At 40.1% G+C, this 20,329-nt stretch overlaps 1 protein-coding gene across 5 annotated transcripts in view; it reads right to left on the bottom strand.

Moving 5' to 3' along the window:
• Positions 1-20,329, bottom strand: part of BCAR3 (BCAR3 adaptor protein, NSP family member) — a 284,505-nt gene that overhangs the window by 230,849 nt on the left and 33,327 nt on the right. For all 5 annotated transcript variants that reach the window (XM_010343843.3, XM_074381403.1, XM_039460808.2 and 2 more), the window contains one exon: positions 2,267-2,567. In XM_010343843.3, the coding sequence (XP_010342145.2) occupies positions 2,267-2,333 (67 nt within the window). In that variant the 5' untranslated portion in view covers positions 2,334-2,567. The remainder of the gene's footprint in view (positions 1-2,266; positions 2,568-20,329) is intronic.

Genomic DNA, 20,329 nt, shown 5'->3' with positions numbered 1-20,329 from the left:
GAAATACTGAAAGATTTGCTGAAGGGCCATGGATAGTCATTGGTGGTAGGGATAATACTGAACCCAGACTTTCTGATTTCTAAACCAGGCACCCCTGGTATTCTGCCTCTCTAGGAAATTGACCTGTTTAAAGGAACTAGAATCAAGATTGACTATAAGATTGACAGGTTAGTTGGAAAAACAGGTTTTAGCTTACAGACCCCAAAGGCAGGGAGAAAGGACCCTATATCCCTTTCTAATGTTTCCTCCTATTGACTAAAAGATGCCTGAGTTTGAATCTACAATCCACAGGGATGGCATTACAAGTCTTCAGGCAGCTGAAAGTCACAGTTGTTCAAATCAATCATGTGGCACTTGATAATGTCAAAAGGCTTGAGAGAATTTCATAGGTGAAAAAGAAATCTTACAAGCTAATGAGTGCTTAACAAAAGCTTCTCTATGGAGCTGAACTAGTTCAGAACATAAATGCTGTTTAGGAAGACTGGACAGGAAATGGGACACCACTATGCAGGTGGGAAGAAGAGCGGTGTAGACAGAAAGCTTCCATGTGTGATTTCCTAAGAATCAGTGTCTGTCTTCTGGGACCTAATCCACCTGGTTGCTGGGCAGAATTTATTTCCACAGCCCCATGAAACCTGGTGACTGGACCCTGCTCATGAAAGTCTTGGACCAGGCTCCAGTTGCACAATCAGTTAGTGACCAGTGCCCATAAAGCCTAGGACTGGTTTTCCACATGGTGCTGGATATCAGCAGTGAACTGTGTCCAAAGCTCTGTCCCAGCCTGACCAGTACCTTCTAGGTGAGTCCATTCCTTCACCCAAGCCAGCACACCTCCATGAGTTCTTTTTTCTTGTGTTTTCTTGATATTAATGCTTTTAAAAATAAATAAATAAATAAAAACCAGAACAGCCTTCTCCTTCTAGCCAGCTCATTCTGCATCTCGTGTTGGCCTCACAGGACTTCCACTCAACTCCTCCTCCATTCATCACTTGAATCCCCACCTCAAGTCCCACTAAATCGATAATTTCTGAGTAGCCTCTACTCATAAGCCAAATGCTGTTATTGAAACATCAAAGTTGTCAGATGATTAAAAACTTTGTTGGTCCCTTTAAAGTAAGCATATGCTTGTCTTTCAATAACTATTAATTGGCCAAATTTCACATAGGAAGTTAAGAGCAATCAGGAGTAACTCCAAAATATACTCCTCAGGGAGAGACTACGTAAGCATATATTAACTTTTCAAACAGGCACATGAGAATTATTTTAAAAAGGACAAGTGGCTGGGTGCAGTGGGCTCACGCCTGTAATCCCAGCTCTTTGGGAGGCCAACATGGGTGGTTCATCAGGAGATAGAGATCATCCTGGCCAACATGGTTAAACCCCATCTCTTCTAAAAATACAAAAATTAGCTGGGCGTGGTAACGTGTGCCTGTAGTCCCAGCTACTCAGGAGGCTGAGGCAGGAGAATCACTTGAACCTGGGAGGTGGAGATTGCAGTGAGCCGAGATCGTGCCATTGCACTCTAGTCTGGGCAACAGAGCAAGATTCCATCTCAAAAAAAAAGATAGATAGAAAAAGAAAAAGACAAGCAACCCAAATCATGTACATTTTGCTCCCAGCCCTGATACTTATTGTCCAGGCTGTAAAGGAGGCCCCACATAGCCTGTACTGGGTCAGCTGACCATCTCCCAAGCCCTGTCCCTGTGGTCTAACAAACCTCTCCTTGGCAAAGAGACGGCGTGAAGCTATCTATCCCATTCAGGAGATTGGATGGCAAGAGCTTCACTAAGCAGTCAATGAGAGAATACCTTTTCAAAGAGCATTTTATATAGCTTTCTATCTGGTTTCTCACACATCTTCAATGACATTTGAAAAGGCTTTGTTGAAGTGAAATGTATTTGTCTGTGGCCAGGTTACTCAAATTGCTTCTCTTCCTTGCCAGAAAATTCCAAAATCTGGCAAGAGATGTCTTGTATAAAGTCCCACATAGCAGAAAAGAAAAGCCATTCTGACACAGGACTTCCAGAGGATTAAACACAAACCACATTTTTTAAAAAAATAGCATACGCTAAAATAAAAGCTTACTCTGGTTACCCACTTTCAGAGAAGCCGCTAAGCCATCAGAGGCACTGGTGCTGCATATTAGCATTTTAGTGCCTTAACTTGGACACACCACCAACTGAGCAATTGTTGCAGCAGGTAAATTTAATTGAGTTTAATATACCTCAGTCCCAGAATCTTTCAACGCCAGTGCCTGCGAACTTACCTAATGACAGGAGGCAGGTGAATCTCTTGGTGCTGATGCTTTTATCTCTTCTGGGCTGGGGCATCATACAGGAGGGGATTCGGGGGCGTATCAAGCACCCTCAGCCTGGGAGCAGCCGTGCACTTTCAGGCGCTCGTGCGCTGGTGCTCTCCACGTGCCTTGAGAGCCAGGCATGCTCCTTACTGCTCCAGCCTCTACCTGAACAGCACTCGTGCAGGTGATGAGTCACAGGGTGATGCAGACAGGTCCGGGATGTTTGTTGTGTGCTTGCTGCATACCATGGAGTGCTTCCTGTCCTGAGCTGGAAGGATAAAGGAGGGGCTTTCTTAAGAAATGCATATTTTTTTAAAAATTCATTTTCTATATGTGTTCAAGAAGGGGTGTGGCAGGATTATCTCTAAGAAGAAATCACTGGGAAAAAAGTGCCTGCCAATCAGGGACCGATTTGAAATAAATATAATTTTCCATATAATGGAACAAAAAAGAGAAGGATGTGTATTTGCTGCTATGAAAATGTCTCTAAGATATATTGCTAGGTGGAAAAAAAAAAAAGCAAAGTTGCAAACATACTTAGGCTTAAAGCGAGGTCCAAATCATGTCTATTTTTGTATATGCTTAGAAAAATGTCTGGAGCAATTCACAAGAAACTTGAAGCAGTGAAGACTCTAGGAATTAGAACGGCAGAGGTGTGATCTTAATTTTTCTGCACTTTTTGATTCTGTGTATGTATATAGCATTTTATAATAAGGAGTTTTGAAAAATTCCTTTCTTGCCTAATGAAAAATATTCTTTTCAGCTAGCCAGGTGCTTCCTACAAACAAAAGGTCTTCATCAGCAATCAAGCTGCAGTGAGTAAGTTTGAAAAGAGAAACTTAATTTCCTAGGAAAGTATCTAGAACAGCAGATGCCAGTGAGGGTGAGGGAGGGAGGTGTCCTCCGCAGTGTCAGATAGGGTCTGACACTTCCCAAGCTGAGAAGCATTAACTAAACATACTGCATGTTAACTCTTTTTAATTTTATAGGCTAAAAAATGTCTGCATATGAAGCAGAGAAAATAATATAATGGATCTCCATGTCCCCACCACCAAGCTTCATTACTTAACTTGGCTAACTTTGTTTCACACCCAACCCGCCCCCCTAGTGTCTTCCCATCCCCAAACATGCCATTTTATCTGAGGAAATGTATTTCTGTAAGTTAAGGACTCTCTCTTTTTTAAAACATTACCACAACATCATTAAGATTTTTTAAATTGTCAATAGCCCTTTATTTTATTAAATATCTAGTATTTAAATTTTCAAACAAAATCTATATATTGTATTCAGTTGTTATGAATTTTATGTCCATTTTATTATAATTTACAGAGCTCTCTCCTGGAATTTCCTTGCAATTTATTTGTCGAAGCAACCAAGTCATTTGTTTTGCAGAGTTTCCCGCATTCTGGATCTTGCTGATTCTACTGCCTGAGGTAATTTTTAACATGCCTTTCTGTACTCTCTACTTCCCGTAAATTGGTAGATAGATCTAGACTTAGTTTGATTTGTTATCTAATTCCTTGGCAATAGGTGGTATACTCTGTCAGAAAATACATAAAGTCTGGTGTCTTCCTATTTGTGATCTAAGCTGCCCCTGATGATTATTACTGGTTGAACTGTGTTCCCCAAAAAGATGTGTTGAACTTTCAACTATCCACCAACCCTGTGCCTGTAATCATGGAAATAGGGTTCTCACAGATGGAATCAGGTTAAAATGAGGTCACACTGGATTAGGGTGGGTCCTGATTCGGTCCTTATAAGGGGACAATTTGAACACAGATAGACACAGGTAGAAGATAGCCATGTGACCATGGAGGCAGAGAAGGGAGTGATGCTTCTACAAGCAAAGGAATACTGAGGATGGTTCACTGGCAAACAAAAAAAGAAGTCTTTTCTAGTGGCTTCAGAGGAGCACAGCCCTGTCAGTATTTTGATTTCTCATTTCAGCCTCCAGAGCTGAGAGACAATAAATTTCTGCTGTTTTAAGCCAGTTTGTGGTACACTGTTATGTGGCTGCAGGAAACTAATACAATTATCGTTACCTAGAATAATTGTTTCTTTAATGGCTTGTAAATAATATTTCTTCTTCTGCTTTCTTCTTCTTCTTCCTCTTCCTCCTCCTCCACCGCTTCCTTTTTTTCTTTTTCTTTTTTTTTTTGAGATAGAGTTTCACTCCTATTGCCCTGGCTGGAGTGCAATGGTGTGATCTCAGCTCACTGCAACCTCCACTTGCCAAGTTCAAGCGATTCTCCTGTCTTGGCCTCCCTAGTGGCTGGGATTACAGGCATATACCACCATGCCTGGCTAATTTTGTATTTTTAGTAGAGATGGGGTTTCTCCATGTTGGTCAGGCTGGTCTCAAACTCCTGACCTCAGCCTCCCAAAGTGATGGGACTGCATACAGACATGAGCCATTGCTCCCAGGCTCCTCCTCTTCCTCCTCCACAGGCATGCACCACTGTGCCTGACTAATTCAAATTTTTTTTTTTTTTGTAGAGATGGAAGTCTCACTATGAGAAGACATGTCCTGAGGGGTTTACTTTTTGGGTAGAGGCCAACGGCAGCAGGAACTGGAGTTACCTAGACTAGCTGGTGGCAAACTCCTGGGCTCAATGATCCTCCTTCCTTGGCCTCTCAAAGTGCTGGGATTACAGGTGTGAGTCACCACACCTGGACCAATATTTCTTCTAAATTATTGGCTAGAATACTCCTACGGAAAGAAACATTCTCTCCTCTACCATTTGGTTACCCCAAGGCTCAATTTATACAGCAAAGGTAGATTCCTTTTCATTCCTTTCCTGTTTTCAGAAGAGTTGGTTCCCCTCTACATCCAAAGGTGAACAATCGTGTTGTTTTTTTTTTAACATCATTATAAACTTGTCAATTTCCAACAGGATTCATGTGGATTTCAGTCCTTTTCAGTTACTCTTACTTATGTTCACATTGTCCCATTTGTGGCCAGTGAAAGCCTTGACAAGTTGACTTCTGAGTCCTGTTGACATGACCCCTGGGATCTCTGACACTTTCCTCACTATCTGGTATATCATGTTTCAGACTCATCATATGCAATTCCTGCTCTGGACCAACCATTTCTGCAAGAACCCCTGATTCCATTTGGTGGGAAACAGAATTGAGAGACTACAAACCAGCAGTAGAGGCATGCCCTGCATTTGACTAGTCATTGTTTCTAGGCCTTAATAGTGGTCAGAGCTAGGATATAGATTTTTTTTTAAGATATAAAAATGTATCATCAGTTTGTACTAATATATTATTCATTCAAATTTAGAATTATAGACTTTTTACTAATTTTTACAATTTTATATTTGCATGTCTTTTATAGTGAAAAATCTTGGTTTCTTTCAACATTAGCCAATTACTTATTTGGTCAATCCTATACTACATATAGTGAATAGTGACAGAATAATAATACCAATATTATTACCAACAACCTGATTGCTAAAATCATGGAGTCCTTTTTTTTTTTTTTTGCCAACGAAACCAGCAGCAGCCGTGAAATGGTTATTTTTGCCTTAAGATAATCTGGTTCTAAGCTTGTCACAACCCTGGTTTTACCCACGACTCACACTTCCTACTGGGTTCCCAGGTGCCTGGCAGTTCTGGCTCCTCCAACAAGACCCACTTCTCTAGAATCAGGGATTTTTCCCTGGTGTCCACTTTTCTCCAACCCTTCTTTTCTCAGCCGAATCCTACTCATCCTGCAGTTTAATACTCAGGTATCATTCCTCAAGGGAAACCCTTCTGAAGGTAACACCTCCCCTGTTGTGGTTCTCATTAAATCATTATACAATCATGTTTAATTATCAGTTCTTTCACAACATATAGGCTCTTGGGGAAAGGAGGGTGTCTAACTATCTTTGTTATTGAAAGCCTCAAACTTTGGTGTGGGGTCATGGTAGGAGCTCAATTTTCTGATACTGATCTCAGGTTCTGATATCTTGGCCAACATCAGAAAAAGCAGTTAAGGAGGAAGGCAAGATGGGAGGAGGAGCGGTGAAGGCAAACAGCTAAGTTTCTAACAGTCAGATTTTACTGCCTAGAACTTTGAGGGAGAAATGTGGATGCTGAGTTTTAGGCAAATTCATTTTTGTATAGGAAGCATGGTGAAAAGAGGCCACCCGATAGTTAACAAAATCTAATATTAGAGTAGCAACAACTTCTAATTGAAAGATGCCATTCCTAAAGTCCAATAACTTGGCCAGGGCTATAAACAAATACAGGATGAGTCGGTAGACATAAGTAAAATGAAGAAAAATAAAGCAAGGCAAGAGGATAGTGAGGGATGAGTAGGGCTATATGGGTACTGGGGTCAGAGAAGGCCCCTCTTTGAGGGAAACTTGGTTGAAGAAGAAAGTGAACCATGCAGTTACCTAGGGGAAGGGTGTTCCAGGGTAGCATTAGTCATGTTGACAGAATGTCATTAGAAACCTGAGCCTCTTCCTTCAGTGCTTTTAAGTAATTGCTTAGTGCGTAAGTTGTTCAGGAAATGAGAAGAAATTCACCAATGCACGTCCTCCTGGATAGCAGACATTCTGTTAAAGGATTTTGCAGCAAGGGAATGGCATGTGGCAGCTGCAATACCCACCTCCAGGCCAGCAGGGCCTCTCATGCACACCTCCTCCCTCCTCCCGCAATCCCAGGATGGGAACAACCTGATCCCAGTGCTTCATTTACAATTTGGGACCAGCTAATCCTAGGTGACTCTGGTTCCTGTTGCCCTTGGCCTCCACCTGAAAGGTAAACCCCTCAGGACTTGTCTTCTCATTTTCAACCCCACATTGCTTCCAACCTCCTTCCCACTGACCTCATCCCCCACAGCTCCTGGAATTCCTTCCCACCCTTCAGGGCCTGCTTAAGGTAGCCAACACCAAAACCTCAGCCTTTTCTCCTCTGTTCCCCTAGAGGGCTCCGCTGTAGCCTTCCTTTGCCACCTTCTTCAGGGAAGGCTGCTCATTTTCCCACATCCTGTGGGGACTCAGAGGCGATCAGCAATGTCCTAGCTCCCCTGATACTTTGCTCATCTCTCCTTTGTACAAATGTCCTTTAATTCTTATGCCATCTGCCTCTTCCTTCTGCTTTTCCTGCCAAATCCTGGTTATCCAATAATAGTGACTGAGGAATTGACTCATAATGTTCCTTCCACTCCAACTCTTACCATCACTTGGGACATGTCCACACTGGGCTGATGATTCTCTTAAAACTGTTCTCTCACATTTCCTCGGCTTCTTCAAACACAATGACATTCATCTGCTCTCTACTCTGGCCACCCAGAGCAATCAGGTAGCCCAAAGAACAAGCACAGAGAATGGAAAACAAAATGGAGATAGTAAACAGGAAGTGAAGAGGAGAGGAAAAAAAAAAAATCCAAGATGGAAGAGCCAGGATTTTCTTTGCAGAAAGGGCTAGAAGCTCAAAACTCCATTTTGGGTGTGGGTCTGACCTGTATTGTGGATGGTTTCATTTGTTTTAAAATCTTTTTTGATCTCGACAGAAATTAGAGTATTCTGGATAATAACACCTTTTGTTAAAAGTGACCATAACATACATTACTAAATTTACAAAGAATAAAATACATCCAAACCTCACTGATACCATTTAACCATTATTTGCTAAATAATAACATTCCTTGCATTTACAAAGCACTTTCACAGGTTTTATTTCATTTTAATCTCAAAACAGCCTTGTCCTGACTCCCCCTATGATTCTGCAATGATCTGGCTTATTGTTCAGAAATCTAGACCCCAGTGCCCTGGGTCAAGTGGGACAGGCTTGACCAAAAGGTACTCCGGAACTCCAGGGGAGGGACAGTGGGAAAAGAAGAGTAGCCAGCATGCATAGAACTGTGGAGTGGAGGAGATTGCCCAGTTCTTCAAGGTCCAGCTGACTAAAGCACCTGCCCCTAGTCCACTTGGCCTATGCCAGGGGTCAGCAAACTTTCTTAGAGAGGCAGAAAATAAGACAATACAAAATAAATGAGTATGGCTGTGTTCCAGTAAAACTTTATGGACACTGAAATTTGAATTTCATGTCATTTTCACATATCATGAAATAATACACTTCTTCTGATTTTTTTCGACCATTTACAAATGTGAAAACCACTTTTAGCTCATGGACCACACAACCAACAAGCTGGATTTGACACACAGGCCATAATTTGTTGACCCTCAGTGTGTGCCAAATAGTCATCAAGGAACTGGGCAGCTGGTCCTCTGTTCATTAATCCATGAATATTAATGTTAATATCAATTAATATTGATAATGCCCATCATTTCAAACACTTACTTTGTGTCAAATACTATGGAAATGCTTTATATATTTATCATCATTTAATCTTTGTACAACTGAGCAAGTTATTACACTAGCCCCACTTTCCAGATGATGGAAACAGGGCTCTGGGAGGATAACCTGCCTGAGGCCACGCAATTAGTAAGGTTAAGAGATCCTGGTCTATCTACATAGGAGATCCATGCTGTCAGCCATTATAATGCCTCCCATGCTGGTTCTGCATCATATGTATATATTTTGGGTTCTCAAATCGTCCCCTACCTGTCTACTTTCCTATCTCTTCCTGCTGTTTAGCTTTTTAGACTCTTACTTTCACCTTCTGCCTGTTCCCCATTTTAAGATTTATCTTCTCCCAAGCTCGACAATTGTTCAGGTTAGGCATCTTAATCATCTCTCTTGAACTTTATCTAGGTCTTTGGGTTTGGGTCATCATGACTTAAGCCAGGATAAGGTGCTTTTCTTGGGGCAAATGGAGCTGCTAAAATCAAAAGGTGGGTTTTGCCCAAAGCCCTTACTGAGTGTCAACACCAGGGAAACCCAGATCAATATGAAATCTAAAGAGTGGGAGGAGGATCCAGAAGGGAGAAAATATCAGAAGTCAGGATGTGGACAGAATCGGAATGGAGGGAAAAGGGAGCAAAATTAACTCTGAATGATTTCCCTGGATGGAGCAGACTTCACCAAGGCTGTCGTTTAGTAATGATCAGTTCTGAGGGGCACTGGATAGGTAGGCCTGGCTAGAAGGTATGTGGTCAGAGAAGATAGGCTCATTTTGGGGTGCCCCTCTTGTGAGCAGCAGTGTTCCCTGGGCACCACTTGGCATCTTCAGCTTTACCCCACTCTTGATTTTAGCCCTAGAGGAGAATACCCCACATAAGTACAAATGAAACCATCCAAGTACTATAGAAAACTGGGGCTCAATCCTGGCAAGGCTAATATCTAAGGGACATCTTCAGCAGTGCTGATGCTAAGTGGAGCACTGTGGTTCCAGAGAAGTCAGTTCGAGGCCGGTCCCCAGACTAAAGTAGAGTCCAGTCCTGGGTAGAGAGGGCTACAGAGGTTTTAGATAGAGCCCGATCTCAGCAAGGAAAATAGAGTACATTAGGAAATCTAGTCTACGTGTTCACAGGGACTGAGAAAACACAGTGGAGAATAAGGAAGGTCAGTCACCTCTGGGGTCAGCAAGAGGAACTCCAGGTCTTGCCAGCTGGAAAAGATAAAACCCCAAAATGCTGCCAGGCTTGGGAAGCAATGAGAACCTCAGGGCAGGGCATTCTTTCTTAAATGATAACCCTAAATCACAAACCTTAAAGGACAGTATAAGACTGATGGATTTAACTACATGAAACTTAAGAACATCTGTTCATCAAAGGAACCAGGAAGAAGTGAGAAGATAAGCCACAAACTGGGAGGAGATATTTTCAACATGTACAACCACCAAAGAGTTAGTATCCAGAATATATAAATAATGCCTACGAATCAATCCTATAAAAATCGACTATAAAAATAGACAAAGCACACAAACATGAATTTCAGAAGGAAAAAAAAAAACATGAATTGGCAAAATCTAAGAAGATTGACAATATCAGAAGATGTGGAGCATCCCTTTGGTAAGAGTATAGACTTGCTCAACCACTTGGGTAAACAATTTAGTATTATATAGTAAAGTTGAAACTGTGAATATCCTATCATCGAGAAAGAATTCTACTCCTCCATATATACCCTAAGCTAGGATTTTTCAACCTCAGCACTACTGACATGTCGGACCAGCTAATTCTTTGTTATAGAGGGCTGTCCCCTAGGATGTTTAGCAGCATACGTAGTCTCTACCTGGTATATGTCAGTACCAATGCCTCCTACCCAAGTCATGAAAATAAAAAGTATGTAGGTCATTTGCTAAATGCCTCTGACACTGCTAAAAATCACCCTGGTTGCGAATTCTTGCCCTAGGCTCATGTGCAGAGTTCTATGAAAATGTTCAGAGCAGCTGTACAAAATAGCAAAAAGCATAAATACATAGGAAAAAAGGACTGGAAACATATAGAAAAAGCACAAACATTCAACAAAATAACAGATAACGAAATTGCAGCAAATAACTGCAATGAAATATTATACAATTCTAAAAAGAAATGAACTTTTCCCAACAATATAAGTGACTCATAAATGTTGAGGGAACAAAATTGCAGAAAAACATATTTAGTATGGATGTTTCCATAAAGTGTAAAACATGCAAAATTAAATAGCTACAACATTTCTGCTCCCATCTCTCTTCCAGAACCTTACCACTCTCTCATCAAAGAGAGTGTGGTCAGTATCCTCTCCTCTTGAACCCAGGTGGGATTCTGGGACTGCTTCTATTAATAGGCACTATGTGATTTCTGAAGCTAGGTCACAAAAAGCAAGGTTTGCTCTCTTGCCTGGTTTTCTCTCTTGGGATGCTTACCCTTAGAACTTGTCTACCATGTTGTGAGGAAGTCCAGGCCACAGGGAGAGGCCCATGTGAAGACAAACCAAGGTCCCAGGGACTCGACCCAGCATTAACAGCCAGCCAGCAGTGAGTCATCTTCGAAGCGGATTCAACAGCCCTCAGTTGAGCTGCATGGGTGATACTATACGAAGTGGTGATGAGTTTTCCCTATAGAACCCTGCTCAAATAATGGATTTGTAAAGAAAAAAAAGACTGACACCACTAAATTTGGGGGCATTTTGTTAAGCCATAGATATCCAGAATAGATAGTAAAATCTCTAATAAACAGTAGAGAATAAACATAAAATTTAGGATTATGGTTATTGATGAGGGGAAGACAGAGAATGTGATGGAGCAGGATCAAGTGGGGAACTGCCTGCCACAGAATGTCCTAATTTGGTGGCAGAGACTACTTAGAAGGTTAAGAGGAGTAAAACCACAGACTTTTCCTACTCCTAAGCACCAGCCATGCTGAGGGTGAGCAGTTCTCCCAGCATCAAAGAGCTAAAGAAAAACCCAAGAGCCAAAGGGGAAAAAAGTGTCCTGATTAGACAGAGTTGCCTAGTCAGGCCCAGACTGTCCTTTCTGTGCAGGCTGGAGCTTCTGTAGTGGGCTTGATGAAGACCACGCAGCCGATGCTCTCCTTAGGCAATGCTGTTGCTTGTTTAATCAACACTAAAGAGTTATCTGTTGACATTTTGGAAACAAAACCAAGAGCCCTTGAAAGAACAAAGCGAGCATTGTGCCATTAGGAATATTGAGAACTGGTTCCGAACAGTGGATGAACACTGGGCACTTATCTTTCAGAGAGGAGGTCTTTGTGTGCAGACTTGGCTCTAGGCAAGATGGTGGTGTTAGAAAACTTTGACATTGGTGCTCCCTGTATGAGCTGCCCTTACTCCTGTTGAGAATTCCAAGGTATACGGATCCAGTGTTGATCATGCAGTGAAGAGAGCAAATTCAAGGGATTAAGGAGAGTTCTGCTCCATCTTGGGGATTTCCAGAAGGGCCAGCCTGGAAGGGAAGGGCTAGAACTGTGCAGCTGGGCCATTCTAGGATTCAAGGCATATCTTCATTTCAGTCAGTGGACAGCTGAAGGTGCCCTTCAAACAAGAAACAGCAACCTTACAGTCTCCCCAAAAGAGAGAGGATTAAAACAGAAACCCCAAAATGTAGCTTTCTATGTATAGCAAGTACTTCAGAAACTCCAAATTAAGGGTATGACTATTACAATATTCCATAGTAGAATCTGGGCCTATTTTTTCTAAGGTGGAAAACCTTAATGTCAAATGCTTGTGGGACATAAAATGTAATGAGTTAAGTGGTAACAGGGAGTGGTGGGAACTGTGGCAAACAGAGAAGATAGGCTTTTACTAAGGGAGCCACCACTACTGAGCTCCAGCTCACTGCTGATAGGAGGAAAGCTTGACCTAGATTTATCCAATCTTATGGTTGTGAAGAGAAGCCAGAAATTCAACTACTTACGTAAGAATTCACAATTTTTAAAATAATGTGCTAGCTATACCAAACATGTCTATGAACCACAGTTGGATGTATACAAAAATATCTAGCTACATCACAGGATTCTGAAGAGGATAAAATGAGATGGAATACAACTAACAATAATTAGTGAATATGCATCACTAATGCTTTTAAGAAAAACCCATAGACATAATACAAAATAGGTCAGGGTCTGGTGACAGACCGCACTTTCCAAAGATGGCTGCAATAACACCTCCCATCCCCATGCTATTTTTATTTTTATAAGGTAACCATACACTCTTTCCATCAAATGATGGGGATTACTTTTCCTCCCCTGAATCTGAGTGGGACTTTATGAATTCCTGAAGCAGTAGTATGGTGGAAATTATACGATGTGACTTCCAAAGCTAGTAAGTCATAAAAGTGCCACACATTTCTGCCTTCCTCCCTGGGGATGCTCACACCTGTAGCCCAGCCTCGATACTATGAGGGAGCCCCTGTGAAACGGAGAGACCCATGTCAAGAGGAACGAAAGCACCCAGCTCACACACTCAGCTGGGCTCTTAGCCAACAGCTAGCTCTAACTGGCCAGCTATGTGAGTCAACTATCTTCAAAGTGGGTCCTCCTGCTGCTATTTAAGTAGCCCCAGCTGAGACCATGGAGAGCAGAGACAAAGCCATTCCTGCTCAGTCTTGCCTAAATTACAGATTCATCATCAAAATAAATTAACGTCATTGTTTTAAGTCACTAAGCCTTGGAGTAACTTTTTACACAGAAATAGATAAGCGGAACAGGATCAAATGTTGAATTTGTAGCCAGAGACACTCCTCAAGGGCAAAGAAAGGCCCAAGATCAATTCAGAACCTCCAAAAGCACAGAAACCAAAAATTTTAAGGTAAAAGGAAAAGGTGTTTTCCTTCCAGGTTTCCAAGACTGAGAAAGAACTGACTGAGACAAATAACAGGTGGAAATGAACAATCTGAAGCTGAATTCGAATTCGAATCCAGCATCAGGCTGAGGAAAGAGTGGTAACCTTTCCATAACTCGGCATAGCATTGCTCCAAATCCTTTTTATGTGTGAAGACTGAGCATTTTAGTTGATCATCTGAGCCAGTGTTTCTCCAACTGTGATTCTCACTGTCCCCCGCAGCCAACTGCCTTAGAATGGGGCCTGAGAGCTGCATTTTTCAGTCACTTTCCAGATGATTCTTTTGCACCTAAGAATCACTGATTGTTTCTAAGTTTAGAGATCTATACTTCACACATCTTCCATGTAGCCCTTCAAGACATTTTTTCCTGCAGTTTATTTCTTAAAGAAATGGTCATAGTTTAATATTTAAGCCATCCATGTCTTGTCTGGGGAGGAAGCACAGTTTCATTTCTCAGGTGACAAAGGCCCTGTGTCCCCAATGACTGGATATAGTGGGCTTGGTGTTAAACTTGAAGGAATGAAGGAAAGGGGGCATCTGAGACAGATGGTAGGTGAAAACTTAAGAGGAATAATCATTTAGTTCCACTCTGATCTTTGTTATTTCTTTTATTCCGCTGGGTTTGGGTTTGGTTTGTTCCTGTTTCTCTAGTTCCTTAAGGTGTGACATTAGGTTGTCTGTCTGTGCTCTTTCAGACTTTTTGATGTAGGCATTTAATGCTATGAACTTTCCTCTTAGCACTGCTTTTGCTGTATCCCAAAAGTTTTGATAAGTTGTGTCCTAATATCATTCAGCTCAAAGAATTTTTTAATTTCCATCTTGATTTCATTGTTAACCCAAAGATCATTCAAGGGCAGTTTATTTAATTTCCATGTATTTGTATTGTTTTGAGAGTTCCTTTTCAGGTTTATTTCCAGTTTTATTCCACTGTGGCCTGAGAAGATACTTGATATGATTTCAATTTTCTTAAATTTATTGAGACTTGTTTTGTGGCCTATCATATGGTCTATCTTAGAGAATGTTCCATGTGCTGATGAGAAGAATGGATATTCTGCCGTTGTTGGGTAGAATGTTCTGTAAATATCTGTTAAGTCCATTTGTTATAGGATGTAGTTTAGGTCCATCTTTCCTTTGTTGGCTTTCTGTTTCGATGACCTGCCTAGTGTTGTCAGTGGAGTACTGAAGTCCCCCGCTATTACTGTGTTGCCGTCTACCTCATTTTCTTAGGTCTAATAGCAGTCGTTTTATAAATTTGGGAGCTCCAGTGTTAGGTGCATTATGTATTTAGGATTGTAATGTCTTCCTGTTGGACTTATGCTTTATGAGTTTCTGTTTTGGCATATTTTCAGGTTTTGTTCCAAGACTTAGAATTCCTTTTTTAATCATTATATAATGTCCTTTTTGTCTTTTTTTACTGTTGTTGCTTTAAAGTCTGTTTTGTCTGATGTAAGAATAGCTATTCCTGCTTGCTTTGGTTTCCATTTGCGTGGAATGTCTTTTTCCACCTCATTATCTAAGGTTTATGTGAGTCCCTATGTGTTAGGTGACTCTCCTGAAGTCAGTATATACCTGGTTGGTAGATTTTTATCCATTCTGCCATTCTGTTTCTTTTAAGTGGAGCTTTTAGAACTTTTATATTCAACATTTGTATTGAGATGTGAGGTACTATTCTATTCATCATGTTAGTTAGTACCTAAATACCCTGTTATTTTTTCATTGTATTACTGTTTTGTAGGCCCTGTGAGATTTATGCTTTATGAGTTTCTGTTTTGGTATATTTTCAGGTTTTGTTCCAAGACTTAGAATTCCTTTTAGCAATTCTTATATTACTGGTTTGATAGTGGCAAATTCTCTCAGCACTTGTGTCTGAAAAAGACTATCTCTCCTTCATTTATGAAGCTTAGTTTTGCTGGATACAAAATTCTTGGCTGACAATTATTTTGTTTAAGGAGGCTAAAGATAGCACCCCAATCCCTTCTGGTTTGTAAGGTTTCTGCTGAGAAATCTGCTGTTAATCCGAGATGACTGTGGGAACCAGAGCCTCTTCTGGCTGGCAGAGATAGACCATTGCCACTCACTGCTCAAATCTTCCTATAATCTCATTTTTTGGCCACTCTTTGGGCAGCCTTAATTCACACCAAGTCACTGTTCAGTCCCAGTTACCACCCAGAGTCCCACTGAGACCTGCTTTCCTTTCAGTAGCAGAAAGAATTCAGGCTACAAGAACTTAGGCTGAAAGTTAGAGAATGTATGATTTTAGTAAAAAATAATACCAGCAAATGTTGTTAAAATATTCCCTCCCTCCCTCCCTTCCTTCATTTTTCCTCCTTTATCTCCTCTCTTTTTCGAGAAAGGATCTCACTGTCACTCAGGTTAGAGTGCAGTGGCACGATCCAGGCTCACTATAACCTCTAACTCCTGGGCTCAAGCAATTTTCCTGTCTCAGCCTCTCGAGTAGCTGGGACTACTACAAATTAGCACCCAGCTAATTTTTTAAAATGTGTATAATTCTTGGCCAGGCTGGTCTCTAACTCATGGCCTCAAGCAATCCTCCCTCCTCGCCTCCCAAAATGTTGGGATTACAGGCACAAGCCACCACACCCAATCTATTAAAATATTGTCTTTTGGTGCAAGAGGAAATGCTTATCAGCAAAGAAAAACACTACATTTAACATGTAGAGACCTATGAAATGAAGGTCTTTTTTGCTAGGCCCTCCCTATGGGGGAAAGCAATGGCCTTTTGTAGGAGTCAAAAACGTTAAAAATGTTACAATCAAGTTACAAGAGTATGTATACAGTAACATTTCACATCCACAAAAATTGTATGCATAGATATGTATTAGTATATTTATTAGATAATCTGGGAGAACAAACACAAAACTAATCATTGAGTCTGTATTTTGGGGTGGGGTGGGAGTGGAGAGCAGTGTGGGATTATGGTGAAATTTCATTTTCTAAAATAAATGTATTTGAAGTTTCTCTTGCTTTTATTTTTTTGGTGAAAACGTATTAAGAAAATTTGTAATAAGAAATGTAATAAGAAAACATTGTAAAGATAATTTTAAAATACAAACATAATATTCTCCATAATATTTCTATCTTTATGGAGATATAATTTACATACAAAAATGTACCTATTTACTTTGATGAGTTTTGACAAATATACCATTATAAACACCATTTCAATCAGGATATAGAACATTTACATCACCTCCAAAAGATTTCTTGGCCCTCATCCCTGCCCCAGATAACCATTACACTGCTTTTTGTCACTATAGATTATTTTTGCCTACTTTAGATTTCATATAAATTAGAACTATACATTATAGTCATTTTAGTGTCTAGCTTCTTTCAACACATTTCTGAGATTCATTCATGTTGCTATGGTATCAATAATTTGTTCTCTTTTACTTATGAACAGCATTCTATTGTCTAAATATACAGTAGTCCTCTCTTACCTATGGGGGAAAGCATTCCAAGCGTGGATGCCTGAAACTGAGGACAGTATTGAGACCTATATATAGTATGTTTTTCACCATAGATACTATGTATCTATATATACCACAGGTGTTGACTCAAAAGGTTAAAATGGTAGCCACCATAGACTTTAAAAACCAAAGTTAATTTTATTCTAAGCCAAGTTCAAGGATTATAGCCCACAAATACAGACAGTACAAACTGAGAATGCATCCTAAAGTGTGTTACATGAGGCACAGTATTTACACATTTTGTGTCATAGAAAATGAGAAATGGGGCAGTGAAGCCATCATTTGCAAATGTATCTTACATATAGTTACATATTGTATATTAAGTTTCATGTATATATACATATATTACAAATTGTATCTCTGAAAGAAGATATTCTGACTATTCTGATTGGTGCTTAGTGACATTATACATAAGACAAAGCAAACATGTAACTGATGGATATAGAGTAAAAGTTTAAGGAGTACATGGGTGTCTTAGGATTTGGAGAGGGATGATTGATCCTATACTGCCTTCATGTTTCATCTGATAGGCAAGGTTGCAATCAATACATGTCAGTGAAATATTCGACAAACTGCAGCCTCACAGGTGAGAGTTCAGTTTAGCTCACAGGCCTAGTTTCTATTACCTGTATGTCAAACCTACATTGGGCCTCTTACAGATTTTTTTCCTTTCAAATTTTACTTTTGCTGACAATTCCTCACTTTTGGTCAGAACCCTCCAAAGGAGGGCTTTGAAGACCAAATAATAAGAAATTTGGCCAGGTGCATGGCTCATGCCTCTAATCCCAGCACTCTGGGAGACCAAGGCAGGCAGATCACGAGGTCAGAAGTACAAGATCAGCCTGACCAACACGATGAAACCCCGTCTCTACCCAAAATATAAAAATTAGCCAGGTGTAGTGGCACGTGCCTATAATCCTAGCTACTCAGGAGGCTGAGGCAGGAAAATCGCTTGCGCTCGGGAGGCGGAGGTTACAGTGAGCAGAGATCACATCATTGTACTCCAGCCTGGGCAACAGAGTGAGACTCCATCTTTAAAAAAAGAAAGAAAGAAAGAAATGTGAAAAGCCTAGGTCCCATTTGTTTAGAATGAGAGAACATATGGGATCGAATCAGAATTCTGTAATGTCCTCATGCTATTGTTCACCCCTACATGAAGTGCTATCCTCTGGTTTTCCAGTGAAGATGCGGAGGCTCCTATTTTTCCTTCTGGAATGCCAAAGTCCCTTGTTTTATGCTAATGTATTCTCATTAGCATAGGGCAAAAACAAGATCAGGATTGTAATAAGGATTACTTCCTTAGGAGAGATTCTTTAGAGGCAATGATGCATTGCATGGTCAGTCATTCTGGTAGGGGACTTGAGGAGTCAGGTGGAGGAATATCCAGCTTGATATCTTTTCTAAGCCTTGGGACTTTAGAGCTAAACAAAAGTTAATGGGAAGCCCTTCCCCACTTGGTCAGAGTAGAGGAGAAAGTGTTTTGGACAAAATGGGCCATAGAAGACTGCCTTTACTTACATTCTATGGCTGTTAGTTCAAATTGATGAAGTAACATAATTTTAGCTGGAATTCTACTCTTTCTATGACATTAGCAGTTTCTGTAGCATTTGTAACATTTGTAACAGAAATATTAGAAAAATAATAGTGAACAACTGAGAGGTTCATTTAGCTAAAAACAATGAAGAAAAGAAATAAGATATAGAAAAGAACTCTGAACATACATTTTGATAGTTTGTGCTTAATCAAATAATCATCCTTCTCCCTTTGCTTTTACATGCAATTTTTGGTATATTTGAGTGTATTTATCCAGAACTGTAATTAAATAATCATTTATAATATCTAATTACTTAACTTACCATTCATTTTCTGCTGGGAGTACAACTTGAATAGGGTTGAGTTCCAATTCCCAAAATATTTGATTATCAGTGTCCTCATTATTATATCTAAAGCTAGCTTTCCTATGAATCCAGTAGTGCACTAAATGGCAGAATAATTTAAATCAAATACTGTTGCTTTCAATTAAGATCTAAAGCACTTACAGACTTATTTGTCGTCACTTCCAAACAAAAATGTCCCTTTCCTATATATTATTTTGAATAGGGGTAGAAATTAGGAACCATGTTTCCATGATTTCAGGTTTCCAGATGTTTTGGGGACAGTACCATTCTTCCTGAATTCATTTACAATCTAAAACTGAAATTGGATTCCAAACGTTATTATTTAGTATGGTCCCATCAACTGCCCATTGGGAAAACAAGGGTATTATTTAAAATGATCCCTATTTCTACTAGCTGTACTGCATTATATTTCTGGTTACTGTATATGTGGGTTGCTGAAGCTGTAAGAGTACAGGCTATGTACCCTGTTAGGAATTTTCCAGGAAGAAGAGGGCCGATGTGTTTTCCATAAAAGTATACCTTGTGCTTCTGCATCCAAAATTACTGGCCAGGTTTTAGAGGTCATTTCTGCTTCCATCTGGATTGCATGGTCAATAACCCTGCTGAATTTGAACCCATGCTTTTTCTGATTGTTGGGCTTTGGCACAGTCCCTCATTAGCTGGGCAGTTTGATTTATCCATTTAGCAATAGCATCATTATCTTTCCATGCAGTTTCTCAACCCTCACTTTCCTTCTGAAAGAAGTTTTCTTTTTATTCTAATTACTTTGTTAAGTATCAATTTTTCTTGTAAACGTCTTTTTTCATTAAATACATTCTCAACTTGTCTTAATGTCCCAAGTCCTGCCCCTATTGCATTTAAGGCTCTTTTTACAATTTAGTTTTTTAGAAAGAAGTTTATTTAAGTCAATAATGAAGTATACTTCCTTTCAATAAAGTTGGTTCATATAAACTGCCATTCACTTTCATAGGTCAACCTGTAATTATCTCATGGGATAACTGAGGTACTATTCCAGAAGGAGCTGCTCTTAGGTTAAGCAAAGCCAATGGAAGAGGCTTGAGCCAATTAATAGGAAAAGCTTTCAATAATTTTCCAGCTGGGTTTTATTTTTGATATGTCCATTCCACCAATCAGAAGACTGGGAATACAATAAGAATATTGGAAAATAGGCCACATGACACATTGAGTGAATTATCTATTAACTGAAAAGAGTTCTCCATTACTACGTAATTTGGAAAGAATTCCTCAAAAGGAAATTATCCATTCCATCAAACATTTTCCTACTGCTTAACTGTGGCTTTTTCTCAAGAAAATTCTTCAACCCAATGAGAGAACATGTAAATTATAACCAATACATATTTGTAACCCTGTGCTGGAGGTAAGTAGATAAAATTCATTTGTCAAATATTGAAAGGTTCGGTGGGCAAAGGGAAATGCCCTTGAGATTCAGAAGAGGCTTTCC

Source organism: Saimiri boliviensis, chromosome 11 (assembly GCF_048565385.1).
Source record: "Saimiri boliviensis isolate mSaiBol1 chromosome 11, mSaiBol1.pri, whole genome shotgun sequence".
In the NCBI taxonomy this organism is placed as follows: Eukaryota; Metazoa; Chordata; class Mammalia; order Primates; family Cebidae; genus Saimiri; species Saimiri boliviensis.
The sequence above is the reverse complement of the archived record's forward strand: the minus strand, read 5'-3'. Positions and strand labels throughout refer to the sequence as shown.